This window comes from Coregonus clupeaformis, chromosome 29 (genome assembly GCF_020615455.1).
Source record: "Coregonus clupeaformis isolate EN_2021a chromosome 29, ASM2061545v1, whole genome shotgun sequence".
In the NCBI taxonomy this organism is placed as follows: domain Eukaryota; kingdom Metazoa; phylum Chordata; class Actinopteri; order Salmoniformes; family Salmonidae; genus Coregonus; species Coregonus clupeaformis.
Window position 1 is genome coordinate 19543565 of NC_059220.1, and position 16281 is coordinate 19559845.

The 16281-nt window shown below is 43.7% G+C and overlaps 1 protein-coding gene across 5 annotated transcripts in view; it reads left to right on the forward strand.

Annotated features, from left to right (window-relative positions):
- The first annotated feature begins 144 nt into the window (after positions 1-144).
- The window catches only part of LOC121544787 (rho-associated protein kinase 2), a 51526-nt gene continuing 35389 nt past the window's right edge, over positions 145-16281 (forward strand). For all 5 annotated transcript variants that reach the window (XR_005996149.1, XM_041854935.1, XM_041854933.2 and 2 more), the window contains exon 1: positions 145-999. Coding sequence is in view for 4 of the 5 variants with exons in the window: in XM_041854935.1 (XP_041710869.1) it covers positions 901-999 (99 nt within the window). In the remaining variant the exon portion in view is untranslated. The remainder of the gene's footprint in view (positions 1000-16281) is intronic.

A 16281-nucleotide genomic window follows, 5' to 3' on the forward strand; every position in this document is an offset into this window, starting at 1 on the left:
GAAGAATGTATTTGTAAAAACTTTAGGAGAGTAGTCATCACATAGGCCTACCTATGGTTCATCATGGTGCAGCTTCCCACATTGAACAGCAGGCTATATAGACAAGAGGCGACAGAGAAGGCTTATGGGTAAATGAGGCGGCTGTGTTTGCATGTTGATATCAGAGGAGGGAGGAGAGAGATCTAGCTCTGGAAGTGGAGTATGTAGTGTACGAGGAATCCACGGTGGCTAACTGTAGTTAGCCATTTCGACAAACCTTTGTTTTTTGGGCATGCAGGGATAAATACCAAAATAGTTATGTAGTGCATGGGAGGAGAAGAACTGATCGTAGAAGGTTTTTAAACTATTCATCACGCAAGCTATTTTGGAGAACGCCATTCTTACCCTGTCAATTTGCCTACGACAGTGAGGCAGTCACGAAATCCATGTAATTTGAGAGTTTCTAAAGTTGGATTTTAAATACTGCGGACTGTTTTAGAAACACATTTTTGAAATTGAAGCAAAGCACTTCGGAGCGCCCAAAAAGAGAAGGGGAGGGGGTCAAAGAAAACGCCCTGTTGCTGAATCTTCTAAAAATGCTAACTTAATCGCCGTGTGGATCATAGAGAACATTCATATTGAATATGGTACCATACGTTTTTATCTTGATTTGCGTTTAACGAAATCTCCTAACTAATTGGCAAGTTTGAGGAGCGGCGCTTCTCCCTTCACGGTGGATTATTTTTTTCCCCTTCATTGTGGACACTAATTCCGAAGCGATTTCAGAGTGCAGCGAGTCGGAGGCTGCTAGTCCCACGGCGATTGCCCAAGAACAAAAATATTTTTTCTCATGTAAACCCAAAGAGTTCTCATAAGGCTCGTCTTATATGTAAACGAAACGGGCATTAATCAATCGCAAAGATGTCGCTTGGTGCAGAGAGACGGATGGAAAACCGGTTGAAAAAGCTGGAGGCCATGATTAAAGATCCAAGGTCTGCGATAAACTTAGAAAGTTTACTGGTAAGTCTACTTAAATATTTTATTAATTATTAATAGGGCCCATGTTTCCCTCTTGCGCATTTTGAAGCAACCGACAAGATAGCAGTAAGTAGACTTCTTGCGCCATTTAACCTAGATATGTATACATTTTGATGTTGCAGATTTCGACATTGTAGCCGAATTTCCTTCGCTGCGCGGTGTTATCATTGGGCAAGGTTTAGGTCTAACTTCCTCACCACCAAGCCTTTGATGATGCAGGTCAACAACATCCACTTGAGAAATTATAGGCCTATTGCACTATATCTTTTAGATTAACAAACAGTATTTGCACATTATCGTTAGGCTACATTTTAGCACCGATTACAGCATCATGTGGATCATTCTGTGACAATGTGTAGCCGAGGCCTATATGCTAATAGTAATTGCCCGGATATTCAGATGACAGGCAGACGAGGCCTATAATGAATTGCTCCCCTTAAAGTTAAGATAATAGTGGCTGTATAAGCCTATGTAAGGGTACAAGGACAGTCATCGAAAATAGTTGGGCCCTATGTTTTCTAGTGGTATATGAGAGCATTTGATGCAGCAGACAACCTACTGTGACTATAGCTGTAGCCTTTAACTGTCTGTTTGAAGATGATGGGGATTAGTGGACAATGTGCATATCCCAGTAGGTTACTTCTATGGAAACGTTTCTTCCGGTCAAATCCTTGAGCGATCTTCCACTTGGCAAGGGATTGGCCCACTGTATGAGATATGCGCCACACTGTCTTGCTTGGCACCAGACGGGTACCACTATCAACGGCATGCCACATGCGCGCTTGTCTCTTATACAGACAGATGCGTTGTAGTAGCTGCCAAAGAGAGGACTGGGTTGTAGACCTCAGCCAACTGTTTAAGAGGATAATAACAAGTAAACGATTGAGGAGCATTTACCCAGACAGGCCTACTCACTGCTGTGGAATGTCGGGAGGACTGTCATCTGTTAATAGGCCTGAAAACATCCTGCATAAACCTATTGTGATAATAGTTGTTCCAGACTGAATAAGCCACACCAACATCACGAACAAATTTAAGTATTTCCTTCTGAAGCTCCCTCAGACACTATTCAAAACTGAATTGAAGGCCTAGCATTGGATTTTCCGGCAGTTACCATAGATACTATGTCAAGCAGTTTCTGAACCTGAATTCAACTTCTTCAGTGCTAGTTAAAATCTGTTAAAAGTGCAGAATGGATATAGTTTATATGCAGTGACTGAATCCTCAGCTGTTTATTTCCTGGGAACGAGTAGGAGATAGATATCAAAGCTAGATGACTGTTCTAGACTGAAGTTGAGTGGGAAGAGTGTGTGGGATTGAACAGGCTGTATCCTCTAGCCATTTTGAGCCTCTCGCTCTCTGTTATCTCTTGCTATGAAGAAGGCAGAGAGGACAAGCATCAGGCATTGCATTGATGCAATAAGACTTTTTCTACATACTCTGACCAGCAGAACATATTCAGACTTGTTTCTACATGCTCTGTCCAGCAGCACCCATGTTCTGACCAGCAGCACACATTCAGACCTCTCCCGGTATACCCTCCATTTTTCACTTTAAAAACATTGCCTAATGGTAAATTATGAACACACACACAAAGTCATCGAAATTTTTGCTAATGTATTAAAAATAAAAAAACGGAAATATCACATTTACATAAGTGTTTAGACACTTTACTCAGTACTTTGTCGAAGCACCTTTGGCAGTGATTACAGCCTCGAGTCTTCTTGGGTATGAAGCTACAAGCTTAGCACACCTGTATTTGGGGAGTTTCTCCCATTCTTCTCTGCAGATCCTCTCAAGCTCTTTCAGGTTGGATGGGGAGCGTCATTTGGTGTTCAAATAATGTTTTTATTTGTCTCATGCTTCGTAGACTAACAGTGAAATGCTTACGGATCATTTTCCAACAATGCAGAGTTAAAGAGAAGATCAAATAAAAAATTGAAATAGTGACACAAGGAATAAATACACAGTGAGTAATGAATAAAAAATAAAGAGTAAGCACTACATGGCTATATACACTGAGTGTACAAAACATTAGGAACACCTGCTCTTTCCATGACACAGCTTTCAACTGGATTCACCTGGTCAGTCTATGATCCCTTAATGATGTTATATCCACTTCAATCAGTGTAGATGAAAGGGAGGAGACCGGTTAAAGAAGGATTTTTAAGCCTTGAGACAATTGAAACATCAGCATATTTGTCACATGCGCCAAATACAACAGGTGTAGACCTTAAAATGAAATGTTTACTTACAAGCCCTTAACCAACAATGCAGTTAAGGAAAATACGTGTTAAGAAAGTATTTACTCAAATAAACTGAAGGAAAAAATAAGAAAAATAATTAAAGAGCAACAATAAAATAACAGTAGCGAGGCTATATACAGGGGGTACCGGTACAGAGTCAATGTGCGGGGGCACAGGTTAGTCGAGGTAATATGTAGGTAGAGGTAAAGTGATTATACATAGATAATTAACAGAGTAGCAGCAGCGTTAAAGAGGGGGTTGGGGGGACAATGCAAATAGTCCGGGTAGCTATTTAATTAGCTGTTCAGGAGTCTTTATGGCTTGGGGGTAGAAGCAGAGAGAACAGTCTATGACTAGGGTGGCTGAAATCTTTGGCAATTTTTAGGGCCTTCCTCTGACACCGCCTGGTATAGAGGTCCTGGATGGCAGGAAGCTTGGCCCCAGTGATGTACTGGGCCGTACGCACTACCCTCTGTAGTGCCTTGCGGTCGGAGGCCGAGCAGTTGCCATACCAGGCAGTGATGCAACCAGTCAGGATGCTCTCTGGTGCAGCTGTAGAACCTTTTGATGATCTGAGGACCCATGCCAAATCTTTTCAGTCTCCTGAGGGGGAATAGGCTTTGTCGTGCCCTCTTCACGACTGTCTTGGTGTGTTTGGACCATGATCATTTGTTGATGTGGACACCAAGGAACTTGAAGCTCTCAACCTGCTCCACTACAGCCCTGTCGATGAGAATGGGGGCGTGCTCGGTCCTCCTTTTCCTGTAGTCCACAATCATCTCCTTTGTCTTGATCACATTGAGGGAGAGGTTGTTATCCTGGCACCACACGGCCAGGTCTCTGACCGCCTCCCTATAGGCTGTCTCATCGTTGTCGGTGATCAGGCCTACCACTGTTGTGTCATCGGCAAAATTAATGATGGTGTTGGAGTTGTGCCTGGCCATGCAATCATGGGTGAACAGGGAGTACAGGAGGGGACTGAGCACGCACCCCTGAGGGGCCCCAGTGTTGATGATCAGCGTGGCAGATGTGTTGTTACCTACCCTTACCACCTTGGGGTGGCCCGTCAGGAAGTCCAGGATCCAGTTGCAGAGGGAGGTGTTTAGTCCCAGGGTCCTTAGCTTAGTGATGAGCTTTGAGGGCATTATGGTGTTGAACGCTGAGCTGTAGTCAATGAATAGCATTCTCACGTAGGTGTTCCTTTTGTCCAGATGGGAAAGGGCAGTGTGGAGTGCAATAGAGATTGCATCATCTGTGGATCTGCTGGGGCGGTATGCAAATTGGAGTGGGTCTAAGGTTTCTGGGATGATGGTGTTGATGTGAGCCATGACCGGCCTTTCAAAGCACTTCATGGCTACATATGTGAGTGCTACGGGTCGGTAGTCATTTAGGGAGGTTCTTAGTATTCTTGGGCACAGGGACTATGGTGGTCTGCTTGAAACATGTTGGTATTACAAACTCAGCCAGGGACAGGTAGAAAATGTCAGTGAAGACACTTGCCAGTTGGTCAGCGCATGCTCAGAGTACACGTCCTGGTAATTCGTCAGGCCCTGCAGCCTTGTGAATGTTGACCTGTTTACTCACATCGTCCGGAACAGCTGATGCTCTCATGCATGCTTCAGTGTTGCTTGCCTCGAAGCGAGCATAGAAGTCATTGAGCTCGTCCGGTAGGCTCGTGTCACTGGGCAGCTCGCGGCTGTGCTTCCCTTCTGTGGTCCGTAATAGTTTGCAAGCCCTGCCACATCTGACGAGCGTCAGAGCCGGTGTAGTACGATTCAATCGTAGTCCTGTATTGACACTTTGCCTGTTTGATGGTTTGTCTGAGGGCATAGTGGGATTTCTTAAAAGCTTCCGGGTTAGAGTCCCGCGCCTTGAAAGCATCCGCTCTACCCTTTAGCTCAGTGCGGATGTTGCCTGTAATCCATGGCTTCTGGTTGGGGTATGTACGTATGGTCACTGTGGGGACGATGTCATCGATGCACTTATTGATGAAGCCAGTGACTGAAGTGGTGTACTCCTCAATGCCATTGGAAGAATCCCGGAACATATTCCAGTCTGTGCTAGTAAAACAGTCCTGTAGCTTAGCATCTGCCCACTTCTGTATTGAGCAACACACTGGTACTTCCTGCTTTAGTTTTTGCTTGTAAGCAGTAATGTGGAGGATAGAATTATGGTCAGATATGCCAAATGGAGGGAGAGGGAGAGCTTTGTACCCGTCTCTGTGTGTGGAGTAAAGGTGGTCTAGAGTTTTCCTCTGGTTGCATATTTAACATGCTGGTAGAAATGAGGTATAACGGATTTAAGTTTCCCTGCATTAAAGTCCCCGGCCACTAGGAGTGCCGCCTCTGGATGAGCATTGTCTTGTTTGCTTATGGCCTTACAGCTCGTTGAGTGCGGTCTTAGTGCCAGCATTGGTTTGTGGTGGTAAATAGACAGCTATGAAAAATATAGATAAACTCTCTTGGTAAATAGTGTGGTCTACAGCTTATCATTAGATACTCAGGCGAGCAAAACCTAGAGACTTCCTTAATATTATTTGTATTTATTATGGATCCCCATTAGCTGCTTCAAAGGCAGCAACTACTCTTCCTGGGGTCCAGCAAAATTAAGGCAGTTCATACCATTTTTAAAAACATTACAATACATTCACAGATTTCACTACACACTGTGTGCCCTCAGGCCCCTACTCCACCACTGCCACATATCTACAGTACAAATCCATGTGTACGTGTGTGTATAGTGCGTATGTTATCGTGTGTGCGTATGCATGTGCCTGTGCCTATGTTTGTGTTGCTTCACAGTCCTCGCTGTTCCATAAGGTGTATTCTATCTGTTTTTTTAAATCTAATTTTACTACTTGCATCAGTTACTTGATGTGGAATAGAGTTCCATGTAGTCATGGCTCTATGTAGTACTGTGCGCCTCCCATAGTCTGTTCTGGACTTTGGGACTGTGAAGAGACCTGTTGGCATGTCTTGTGGGGTATGCATGGGTGTCCGAGCTGTGCGCCAGTAGTTCAACATGTCAATACCTCTCATAAATACAAGTAGTGATGAAGTCAATCTCTCCTCCACTTTAAGCCAGGAGAGATTTACATGCATATTATTAATATTAGCTCTCTGTGTACATCCTAGGGCCAGCCGTGCTGCCCTGTTCTGAGCCAATTGCAGTCCTTTTTTGTGGCACCTGACCACACGACTGAACAGTAGTCCAGGTGTGACAAAACTAGGGCCTGTAGGACCTGCCTTGTTGATAGTGCTGTTAAGAAGGTAGAGCAGTGCTTTATTATGGACATACTTCTCCCCATTTTAGCTACTCTTGTATCAATATGTTTTGACCATTACAGTTTACAATCCAGGGTTACGCCAAGCAGTTTAGTTACCTCAACTTGCTCAATTTCCACATTATTTATTACAAGATTTAGTTGAGGTTTAGTGAATGATTTGTCCCAAATACAATGCTTTTAGTTTTAGAAATATTTAGGACTAACTTATTCCTTGCCACCCACTCTGAAACCAACTGCAACTCTTTGTTAAGTGTTGCAGTCATTTCAGTCGCTGTAGTAGCTGACATGTATAGTGTTGAGTCATCCGCATACATAGACACTCTGGCTTTACTCAAAGCCAGTGGCATGTCATTAGTAAAGATTGAAAAATGTAATGGGCCTAGACAGCTGCCCTGGGGAATTCCTGATTTGACCTGGATTATGTTGGAGAGGCTTTCATTAAAGATCACCCTCTGTGTTCTGTTAGACAGGTAACTCTTTATCCACAATATAGCAGGGGGAGTAAAGCCATAACACAAGTTTTTCTAGCAGCAGACTATGATCAATAATGTCAAAAGCTGCACTGAAGTCTAACAAAACAGCCCCCACAATCTTTTTATCATCAATTTCTCTCAGCCAATCATCAGTCATTTGTGTAAGTGCTGTGCTTGTTGAATGTCCTTCTCTATATGCATGCTGAAAGTTTGTTGTCAATTTGTTTACTGTAAAATAGCATTGTATCTGGTCACACAATTATTTTCCAAAAGTTTACTAAGGGTTGGTAACAGGCTAATTGGTCGGCTATTTGAGCCAGTAAAGGGGGCTTAACTATTCTTAGGTAGCGGAATGACTTTTGCTTCCCTCCAAGCCTGGGGACACACACATTCTAGTAGGCTTCAATTGAAAATATGGCAGGTAGGAGTGGCAATGTCGTCCACTATTATCCTCAGTAATATTCCATCCAAGTTGTCAGACCCCGGGTGGCTTGTCATTGTTAATAGACAACAACACTTTTGTCACCCCTTCCACACTCACTTTACATAATTCAAAATTACAATGCTTGTCTTCCATAATTTGGTCAGATATACTTGGATGTGTAGTGTCAGCAATTGTTTGCTAATCTTGCCAATGAAAAAATAATTAAAGTAGTTGGCAATATCAGTTGGTTTTGTGATGAATGAGCCATCTGATTCAATGAGTGATGGAGTTGAGTTTGCCTTTTTTCCTAAAATTTAATTTAAGGTCCTCCAAATCTTTTTACTGTCATTCTTTGTCATTTATCTTTGTTTCATAGTGTAGTTTCTAATTCTTTTTATTCAGTTTAGTCACATGATCTCTCAATTTGCAATACGTTTGCCAATCGGTTGTGCAGCCAGACTTATTTGCCATTCCTTTTGCCTCATCACTCTCAACCATACAATTTTTCAATTGCTCATCAATCCACTGGGATTTAACAGTTTTTACAGTCATTCTCTTAATGGGTGCATGCTTATTAGTAACTGGAATAAGCAATTTCATAAATGTGTCAAGTGCAGTGTCTGTTTGCTCCTCATTACACACCACAGACCAACATATATTCTTTACATCAACAACATAGGAATCACTACAAAACTAATACACAATATTAAGCCCAGCCTTTGGAACTTTGGTTTTCCTAGATATGGCTACTATATTGTGATCACTACATCCAATGGATTTGGATACTGCTTTCAAACAAATCTCTGCAGAATTAGTAAAGATATGATCAATACGTGTTGATGATTTCATTCCTGTACTGTTTGTAACTACCCTGGTAGGTTGACTAATAATCTGAACCAGGTTGCAGGCACTGGTTACAGTTTGAAGCTTTATCTTGAGTGGGCAGCCTGATGAAAGCCAGTCAATATTTAAATCACCCAGAAAGTATCTCTCTATTGATATCACATACATTATCAAGCATTTCACACATGTTATCCAGATACTGACTGTTAGCACTTGGTGGTCTATAGTAGCTTCCCACCAGAATGGGCTTTAGGTGAGGCAGATTAACCTGTAGCCATATTACTTCAACAGTATTCAACATGCAATCCTCTCTAATCTTCACAGGAATGTGGTTCTGAATATGGACAGCAACACCTCCACCATTGGCATTTCTATATTTTCTGTAAATGTTATAACCTTGTATTGCAACCACTGTATCATCAAAGGTGTTATCTAAGTGCGTTTTAGAGATAGTCAGAATGTGAATGTCATCTGTTACTAGCAAATTATTGATTTCATGAACCTTGTTTCTTAAGCTACATATGTTAACGTGGGCTATTTTGAGCACTTCTTCTGGGATGCTTACTTGTTTTTATTGCTTTACTGGGAAGCTTAGCAGCAGTAGATGTGCTCATGTTCTTTATGTTAGTGCAGGGTGAGCTGCACACAGTGGACCTCCTCCTAGGGCACACCAGCTCAGTGCAAACAGTATAAATCTGGTTCTTAGGCACATGATTACTGCATAAAATAGCTGTAGGATCAGCAGAGGCATTCAGGGCAGTTAGAGGGACATAAATTAGGTTACTTATATTGTGTCTACCGACGCCCCTGGTGTAATGTACATTTGCTGAAGCATTATGACAACTCTGCGTCACAATGGCTGGGCTTGGGTCATTGATAAGTAATTGCCTCAACGCAGCCTTATAATGCTGTGAAAGGATCCAGGAACCCAAATGATTTGGGTGGATCCCATCCTCCTTATAAAACGTGTTGTTTCCAAAAGGTATCGAAATTGTCAACAAAAGTTACACCCATTGAGCTGCAATAATCACGTAGCCAGTTGTGAAGAGCAAGAATCCTAGTAAAGCATTCAATGCCATGATTCAGAGAGGGCCCAGGGCCAGATATGATGGGGTTTTTGTTAGTGTCTAGCAGAGACTCAATCAGCTCTTTTAAAATCCAGTTTCAACTGTTCAGAGTTGCCCTTCATAATGTCATTAAAACCCACATGGACTACGATAGAATCGATTTCCATGTCCTGACGTAGTACATTCGGGAGCACCTTAGTAATGTCATTTACTCAAGCTCCGGGATAGGACATTGTTTTTGCACCAGGAATGGTCACATTTCTTACCATGGAGCTGCCCAAAATCACTTATGGACGGGCGAGAGGCAAGAACTTGAGTCCGTTACGCCTGGTGCAGGCCTCCGACAGATGGAGAAGCCCCGCTCGATCCAGAGCAGGGACGGAAGGTTCTCGACTTCGAAATTGTAGTAGTAGGCACTGCGGCCGAACCATGAAAAACTGCGCCAGACCATTATTCCTCCCCACCAAACTTTACAGTTGGCACTATGCTTTGGGGCAGGTAGCGTTCTCCTGGCATCTGCCAAACCCAGATTCGTCTGTCGGATTGCCAGATGGTGAAGCGTGATTCATCACTCCAGAGAATGCATTTCCACTGCTCCAGAGGCCAATGGTGGCAAGCTTTACACCACTCCAGCCGACACTTGGCATTGCACATGGTGATCTTAAGCTTGTGTGCGGCTTGGCCATGGAAACCCGTTTCATGAAGCTCCTGACGAACAGTTACTGTGCTGAAGTTGCTTCCAGAGGCAGTTTTGAACTCTGTAGTGAGTGTTGCAACCGAGGACAGACTATTTTTACGCACTTCAGCACTCGTTGGTCCTGTTCTGTGAGTTTATGTGGCCTACCGCTTTGCGGCTGAGCCGTTGTTGCTCCTAGATGTTTCCGCTTCACAATAACAGAGCTTATAGTTGACCAGGGCCGCTCTAGCAGGGCAGAAATTTGACGAACTGACTTGTTGGAAAAGTGGCATCCCACGTTGGAAGTCAGAGCTCTTCAGTAAGGCCATTCTACTGCCAATGTTTGTCTGTGGAGATCGCATGGCTGTGTGCTTGATTCTATAGACCTGTCAACAACAGGTGTGGCTGAAATAGCTGAATCCAGTAATCTGAAGGGGTGTCCACATACTTTTGTGTATCTAGTGTATGTAGGCCTACCGTAGGTGCCAACTGCTGGTCTATAGCGCCACCCTATGGCTCTTTTCCCACCGTGAACTACTACCCACCCTAATAGCCCACCAGCAGGGGTCCCCCTTCCCAGTGCTGCCCCTTATGTAGCAAACCATGGGGGTTTCACATCGGCCTGCACAGCTACATGCATTGGCATAAACACAATGCACCAAAACAACACCACAAATAGCTTGTAATTACTGGGAGCAAAGTCATCATCGACATAGATGGACAGCCATAGAGTATGTCTACTGCTAGCCTGGGCAGCCGCTAATGGACTTTATGGGAGGATGGGTTTGTGGTAATGGCTGGAGCAGAATTCGTGTAATGGTATCAAATACATCAAACACATGGTTTCCAGGTGTTTGCCATTCCATTTGCTCCATTCCAGACATTATTATGAGCCGTCCTCCTCTTCTGTGATCTCCACTATCATCTGGGCTTGATGTGCAGAGCTGGTAATACACTGGTGTCCCCCGGCGACTGGTTTGTACATAAAACATTCTCCATTCAGGCTGTGACGTAAATGTAAAGGCTTCAATTTCCTCCTTAACTAGATTTAATGACGAGAGGGCTGGGGGAAAAAACGGGGAAAATATGCATACTTTCTTTATGAAACACAATTTTCCACCACCATGCTAGAGTGGCTAAAGCTTAGGAATGCTACTTCCTGATGTTGCACCCTGTGTTCAGCCAATCAGGTTGCGGCAGTCTGTTTTTTACACCTGGCTGAGCACGGTGCAAAACATCAGGAAGTATAGCGTTCCTAGGCATTAGCCTTTCTAGCATGGTGGTAGAAAATTATGTGGCAACCCATCAAGAGGTTCAAACGTCTTGTTGTAACAAGGTGTTGGATTGATAGTCACAGGGACAGTTGTAGGGTCACATGTTCAAGTCCCAGTCGACTACACTGGTGTCAGAAGTGTGATGGCGCTGCTGGGAGGCCAGATGTTAAATCCAATAACAAATATTTTATTAGGCCTAACTTGCAGCAATATGAAATCCTCTGCAAGTAGCCGACTTGTTGCACACGTCATGATCATTGCGCACAGCCATAAAAAAACTCTTCATTGTTACAACAATATCAAGAGATAGAGGCCTATGTGCTGTTAAATAGTAAGGCCATTCGCTGCCAATATTTGTCTATGGAGATTGCATGGCTGTGTGCTTGATTTTATAGACCTGTCAACAACGGGTGTGGCTGAAATAGCCGAATCCACTAATTTGAAGGGGTGTTCACATACTTTGTGTGTGTGGGTAGAGTCCAGTGTGTGTGCTTAGTCAGTGCAGGAGATGGTGGAAAAAACGGTCAATGGAGGTTGTCCGGGTAGCCATTTGATTAGCTATTTAGCATTATTGTTTAGAAGTATTATGGCTTGGGTGTAGAAGCTGTTCTTGTTCCTGTTGGTTCCAGACTTGGTGCATTGGTACCTCTTGCCATGTGGTAGCAGAGAGAACAGTGTCTGGCTGTAGTCTTCAACAATATTTTGGGCCTTCCTCTGACACCGCCTGGTATAGAGATCCTGTATGGCAAGGAGCTTGGCCCCAATTATTTACTGGGCCGTACACACTACCCTCTGTAGCGCCTTGCGGTCAGATGCCAAACAGTTGCCATACCAAGCGGTGATGCAGCCAGTCAGTGCTCTCGATGGTGCAGCTATAGAACATTTTGAGGATCTGAGGACCCATGCCAAATCTTGAATGGGGGAGTGCTTGGCCCTCTGTTTCCTGTAGTCCACGATCAGCTCCTTTTGTCTTACTTTCATTGAGGGAGAGGTTGTTGACCTGGCACCACACTGACAGGTCTCTGACCTCCTCCCTAGAGGCTGTCTCATCGTTGTCGGAGATCAGACCTACCGCTGTAGTGTCGTCAGCAAACTTAATGATGGTGTTGGAGTCGTGCGTGGTCACAGGAGGGAAACTAACCACGCCCCCGTCTTGAGGGTCAGCGTGGCAGATGTTGTGGCCTACCCTCACCACCTGGGGCGGCCCGTCAAGAAGTCCAGGATTCTGTTGCAGAGGTAGATGTTCAGTCCCAGGGACCTTATTTTAGTGATGAGCTTCGAGGACATTATTGTGTTGAACGCTGAGCTGTAGTCAATGAACAGCATTCTCACAAGGTGTTCCTTTTGTCCAGGTGGGAAAGGGCAGTGTGGAGTGCAATTGAGATTGCGTCATCTGTGGATCTGTTGGGGCTGTATGTAAATTGGAGTGGGTCTAGGGTTTCCGGGATGATGGCGTTGATGTGAGCCATGATCAGCCTTTCAAAGCACTTCATGGCTACCGACGTGAGTGCTACGTGGCAGTAGTCCTTTAGGCAGGTTACGTTCGCTTTCTTGGGCAAAGGGACTATGGTGGTCTGCTTGAAACATGTAGGTATTACGGACTCGGTCAGGGAGAGGTTGAAAATGTCAGTGAAGACACTTGCCATTTGGTCTGTGCATGCTCTAAGTACACGTCCTGGTAATCCGTATGGCCTCGCGGCCTTGTGAATGTTGACCTGTTTAAAGGTCTTGCTCACATCAGCTACGGAGAGCGTGATCCCACAGTCATCCGAAACAGCTGGTGCTCTCATGCATGCTTCAGTGTTGCTTGCCTCGAAGCGAGCATAAAAGGCATTTAGCTCGTCTGGTAGGCTCGCGTCACTGGGCAGCTCACGGCTGGGTTTCCCTTTGTAGTCCGTAATAGTTTGCAAGCCCTGCCACATCCGACGAGCGTCAGAGCCGGTGTAGTACGATTCATTCTTAGTCCTGTATTGACGCTTTGCCTGTTTGTTGGATTTCTTATAAGCGTCCAGATTAGTGTCCCGCTCCTTGAAAGTGGCATCTCTAGCCTTTAGCTCAGTGTGGATGTTGCCTGTACTCCATGGCTTCTGGTTGGGATGTGTACGTATGGTCACTGTGGGGATGACGTCTTCAATGCACTTATTGATGAAGCCGGTGACTGAGGTGGTATACTCCTCAATGCCATTGGATGAGTCCCGGAACATATTCCAGTCTGTGCTAGCAAAACAGTCCTGTAACGTAGCATCCGCGTCATCTGACCACATCCGTATTGAGCGAGTCACTGGTACTTCCTGCTTTAGTATTTGCTTGTAAGCAGGAATCCGGAGGATAGAATTATGGTCAAATATGCCAAATGGAGGGAGAGCTTTGTATGCATCTCTGTGTGTGGAATAAAGGTGGTCTAGAGTTTTTCTTCCTCCGGTTGCACATGTGACATGCTAGTAGAAATGAGGTATAACGGATTTAAGTTTGCCTGCATTAAAGTCCCCGGCCACTAGGAGCGCCACTTCTGGATGAACATTTTCTTGTTTGCTAATGGCCTTATACAGCTCATTGAGTGCGGTCTTAGTGCCAGCATCAGTTTGTGGTGGTAAATAGACAGGCATAGCTGTTCTGTCCTGCCGATACACGGAAAACCCAGCCAACTGTATATTGTCCGTGTTGTCGTTCAGCCACGACTCGGTGAAACATAAGATATAAAAAAATGTTATGTCCCGTTGGTAGGATAGTTTATTCTCCAGTAATTGCACGTTGGCCAATAGAACGGATGGTAGAGGCGGGTTACCCACTCACCGACGAATTCTCACAAGGCACCCCCGCTCTCCGCCCCCTGTACCTCCGTCTTTTCTTCACGCGAATGAAGGGGATTTGGGCCTGGTCTCAGAGAAACAGTATATTCTTTGCGTCGGACTCATTAAAGAAAAAATCTTTGTCCAGTTCGAGGTGAGTAATCGCTGTTCTGAAATCCAGAAGCTATTTTCGGTCATAAGAGACTAGCAGCAACATTATGTACAAAATAAGTTACAAACAATGCGAAAAAACACACAAAATAGCACAGTTGGTTAGGAGCACGTAAAACGGCAGCCATCCCCTCCGGCACCATTATCTGTGGATCTGTTGGGGCGGCATGCAAATTGGAGTGGGTCCAGGGTGTCTGGGATAATGGTGTTGATGTGAGCCATGACCAGCCTTTAAAAGCATTTCGTGTCTACAGATGTGAGTGCTACGGGCCGATAGTCATTTAGACAGGTTGCCTTAGCGTTCTTGGGCACAGGGACTCTGGTCTGCTTGAAATATATAGGTATTACAAACTGGGTCAGGGATAGGGCTGTGATGGTCATTTAATAACCGTATAACTGACGGTTATGGATGAAGACCGTCATGCAAATAAAATAACCGTCAAAACAGTTTAAATAAGCCTACTTTAATTTTAGGATTTTTAAAATTAACTTTATTTTCATGTAAATAAACTCTACCTAATAGCGTGAGTGTTTGCTAATGATTATAGGCAATTGTTTTGCTAACTTAGTCTGTATATGAAACTTTCTACATCTCCTCTTTCCAACTTTCCTTTGATGCTCAAGCAGCTAATCGCTAGAGGCGGTGGGGGGTAGAGCGCTATAATTTATGGCACTTCTGTAAAGAAAAAATGTTTGGACTTTTTTATACAATGCAAGTTTTCATTTGCTTGCTAGTAAATAAAAAAATGTCTTTAAAAAAAGGTTGGATGTGTCTGACTATTCATTAATAAAAGGTTGTTCTGGCTCTGAGGCCAATAGCCTAATGCCCTAATGTTGTGTCAAATGGACAATGTGCCAATCCTCTCCAACCTGGCATGGTATAATTTGATATGGAATCTTTTCTTAATTTATAGACTAATCAACGCTGATCAGGCCCGGTCCTGGCCAATATGCTGCCCTAGGTGAGAATTGTTTTGTTTGCAGAGTTCAAAACCTGCTACACTTGTGAGAAACAAGTTTTGGTTTATTTCATACAATCATTTACGCGCTTCATGTAAGTAATTGAGTGTGGTTTCTCTGTCCTGTTAATGTTGACAGAGCACGCACGCAAAGAAGTACCTGGCCTGCTTCTCGCAAATGTCAAATGTAGGAAAGTGCCCAGCTGAACTTCTCAGTGCTTTTTTCTCTTCACCTCACACTGTCAACGAAGTGCCTTTTATTATTTTACATTTGTTTTTACGTCCATTCAAATTAAAAATATTTCCAAAACTCTACCCCTCGATAATCAGCGTCACTGATAAATAGGCTATGGACATGTTGTGATTTTTGTTTCTATTTTAATGATTGTCAATTTCATCTTCATACTATGGCATTGCTGTCCCCTTCATACTTTCTTTGTCAGTTCCTTATCTTATAGCCTGCTTTCAGGAAAGCCTAAGGTAGGCCTAGGTTTTTTATACATTTTAAGGAAAGGAGAGATATTTGCGCTTGTGTCTGACATACGCTGGTGGCTTAGATTGACGGGTACTTTTACGGGGGTGTGCTTGTGAGTTTGCTGATTCTCTCTATAGGCCTATACAGTGCATTCGGAAAAGTATTACATTTACATTACATTTTAGTCATTTAGCAGATGATCTTATCCAGAGCGACTTTACAGTTAGTGCATACATTTATTTTATTTTTTTCTTCATACTGGCCCCCCGTGGGAATCGAACCCACAACCCTGGCGTTGCAAGCGCCATGCTCTACCAACTGAGCTACACATTTTGTTACAGCCTTATTCTAAAATTGATTTTTTTTTTAATTCCCTCATCAATCTACACACAATACCCCATAACAATAAAGGGAAAACAGGTTTTTATACATTTTTGCAAATGTATTAAAAGTAAAAAACAGATACCTTATTTACATAAGTTTTCAGATCCGTTTTCTATGAGACTCGAAGTTGAGCTCAGGTGCCTCCTGTTTCCATTGATCATCCTTGAGATATTTCTACAACTTGATTGGAGGCCACC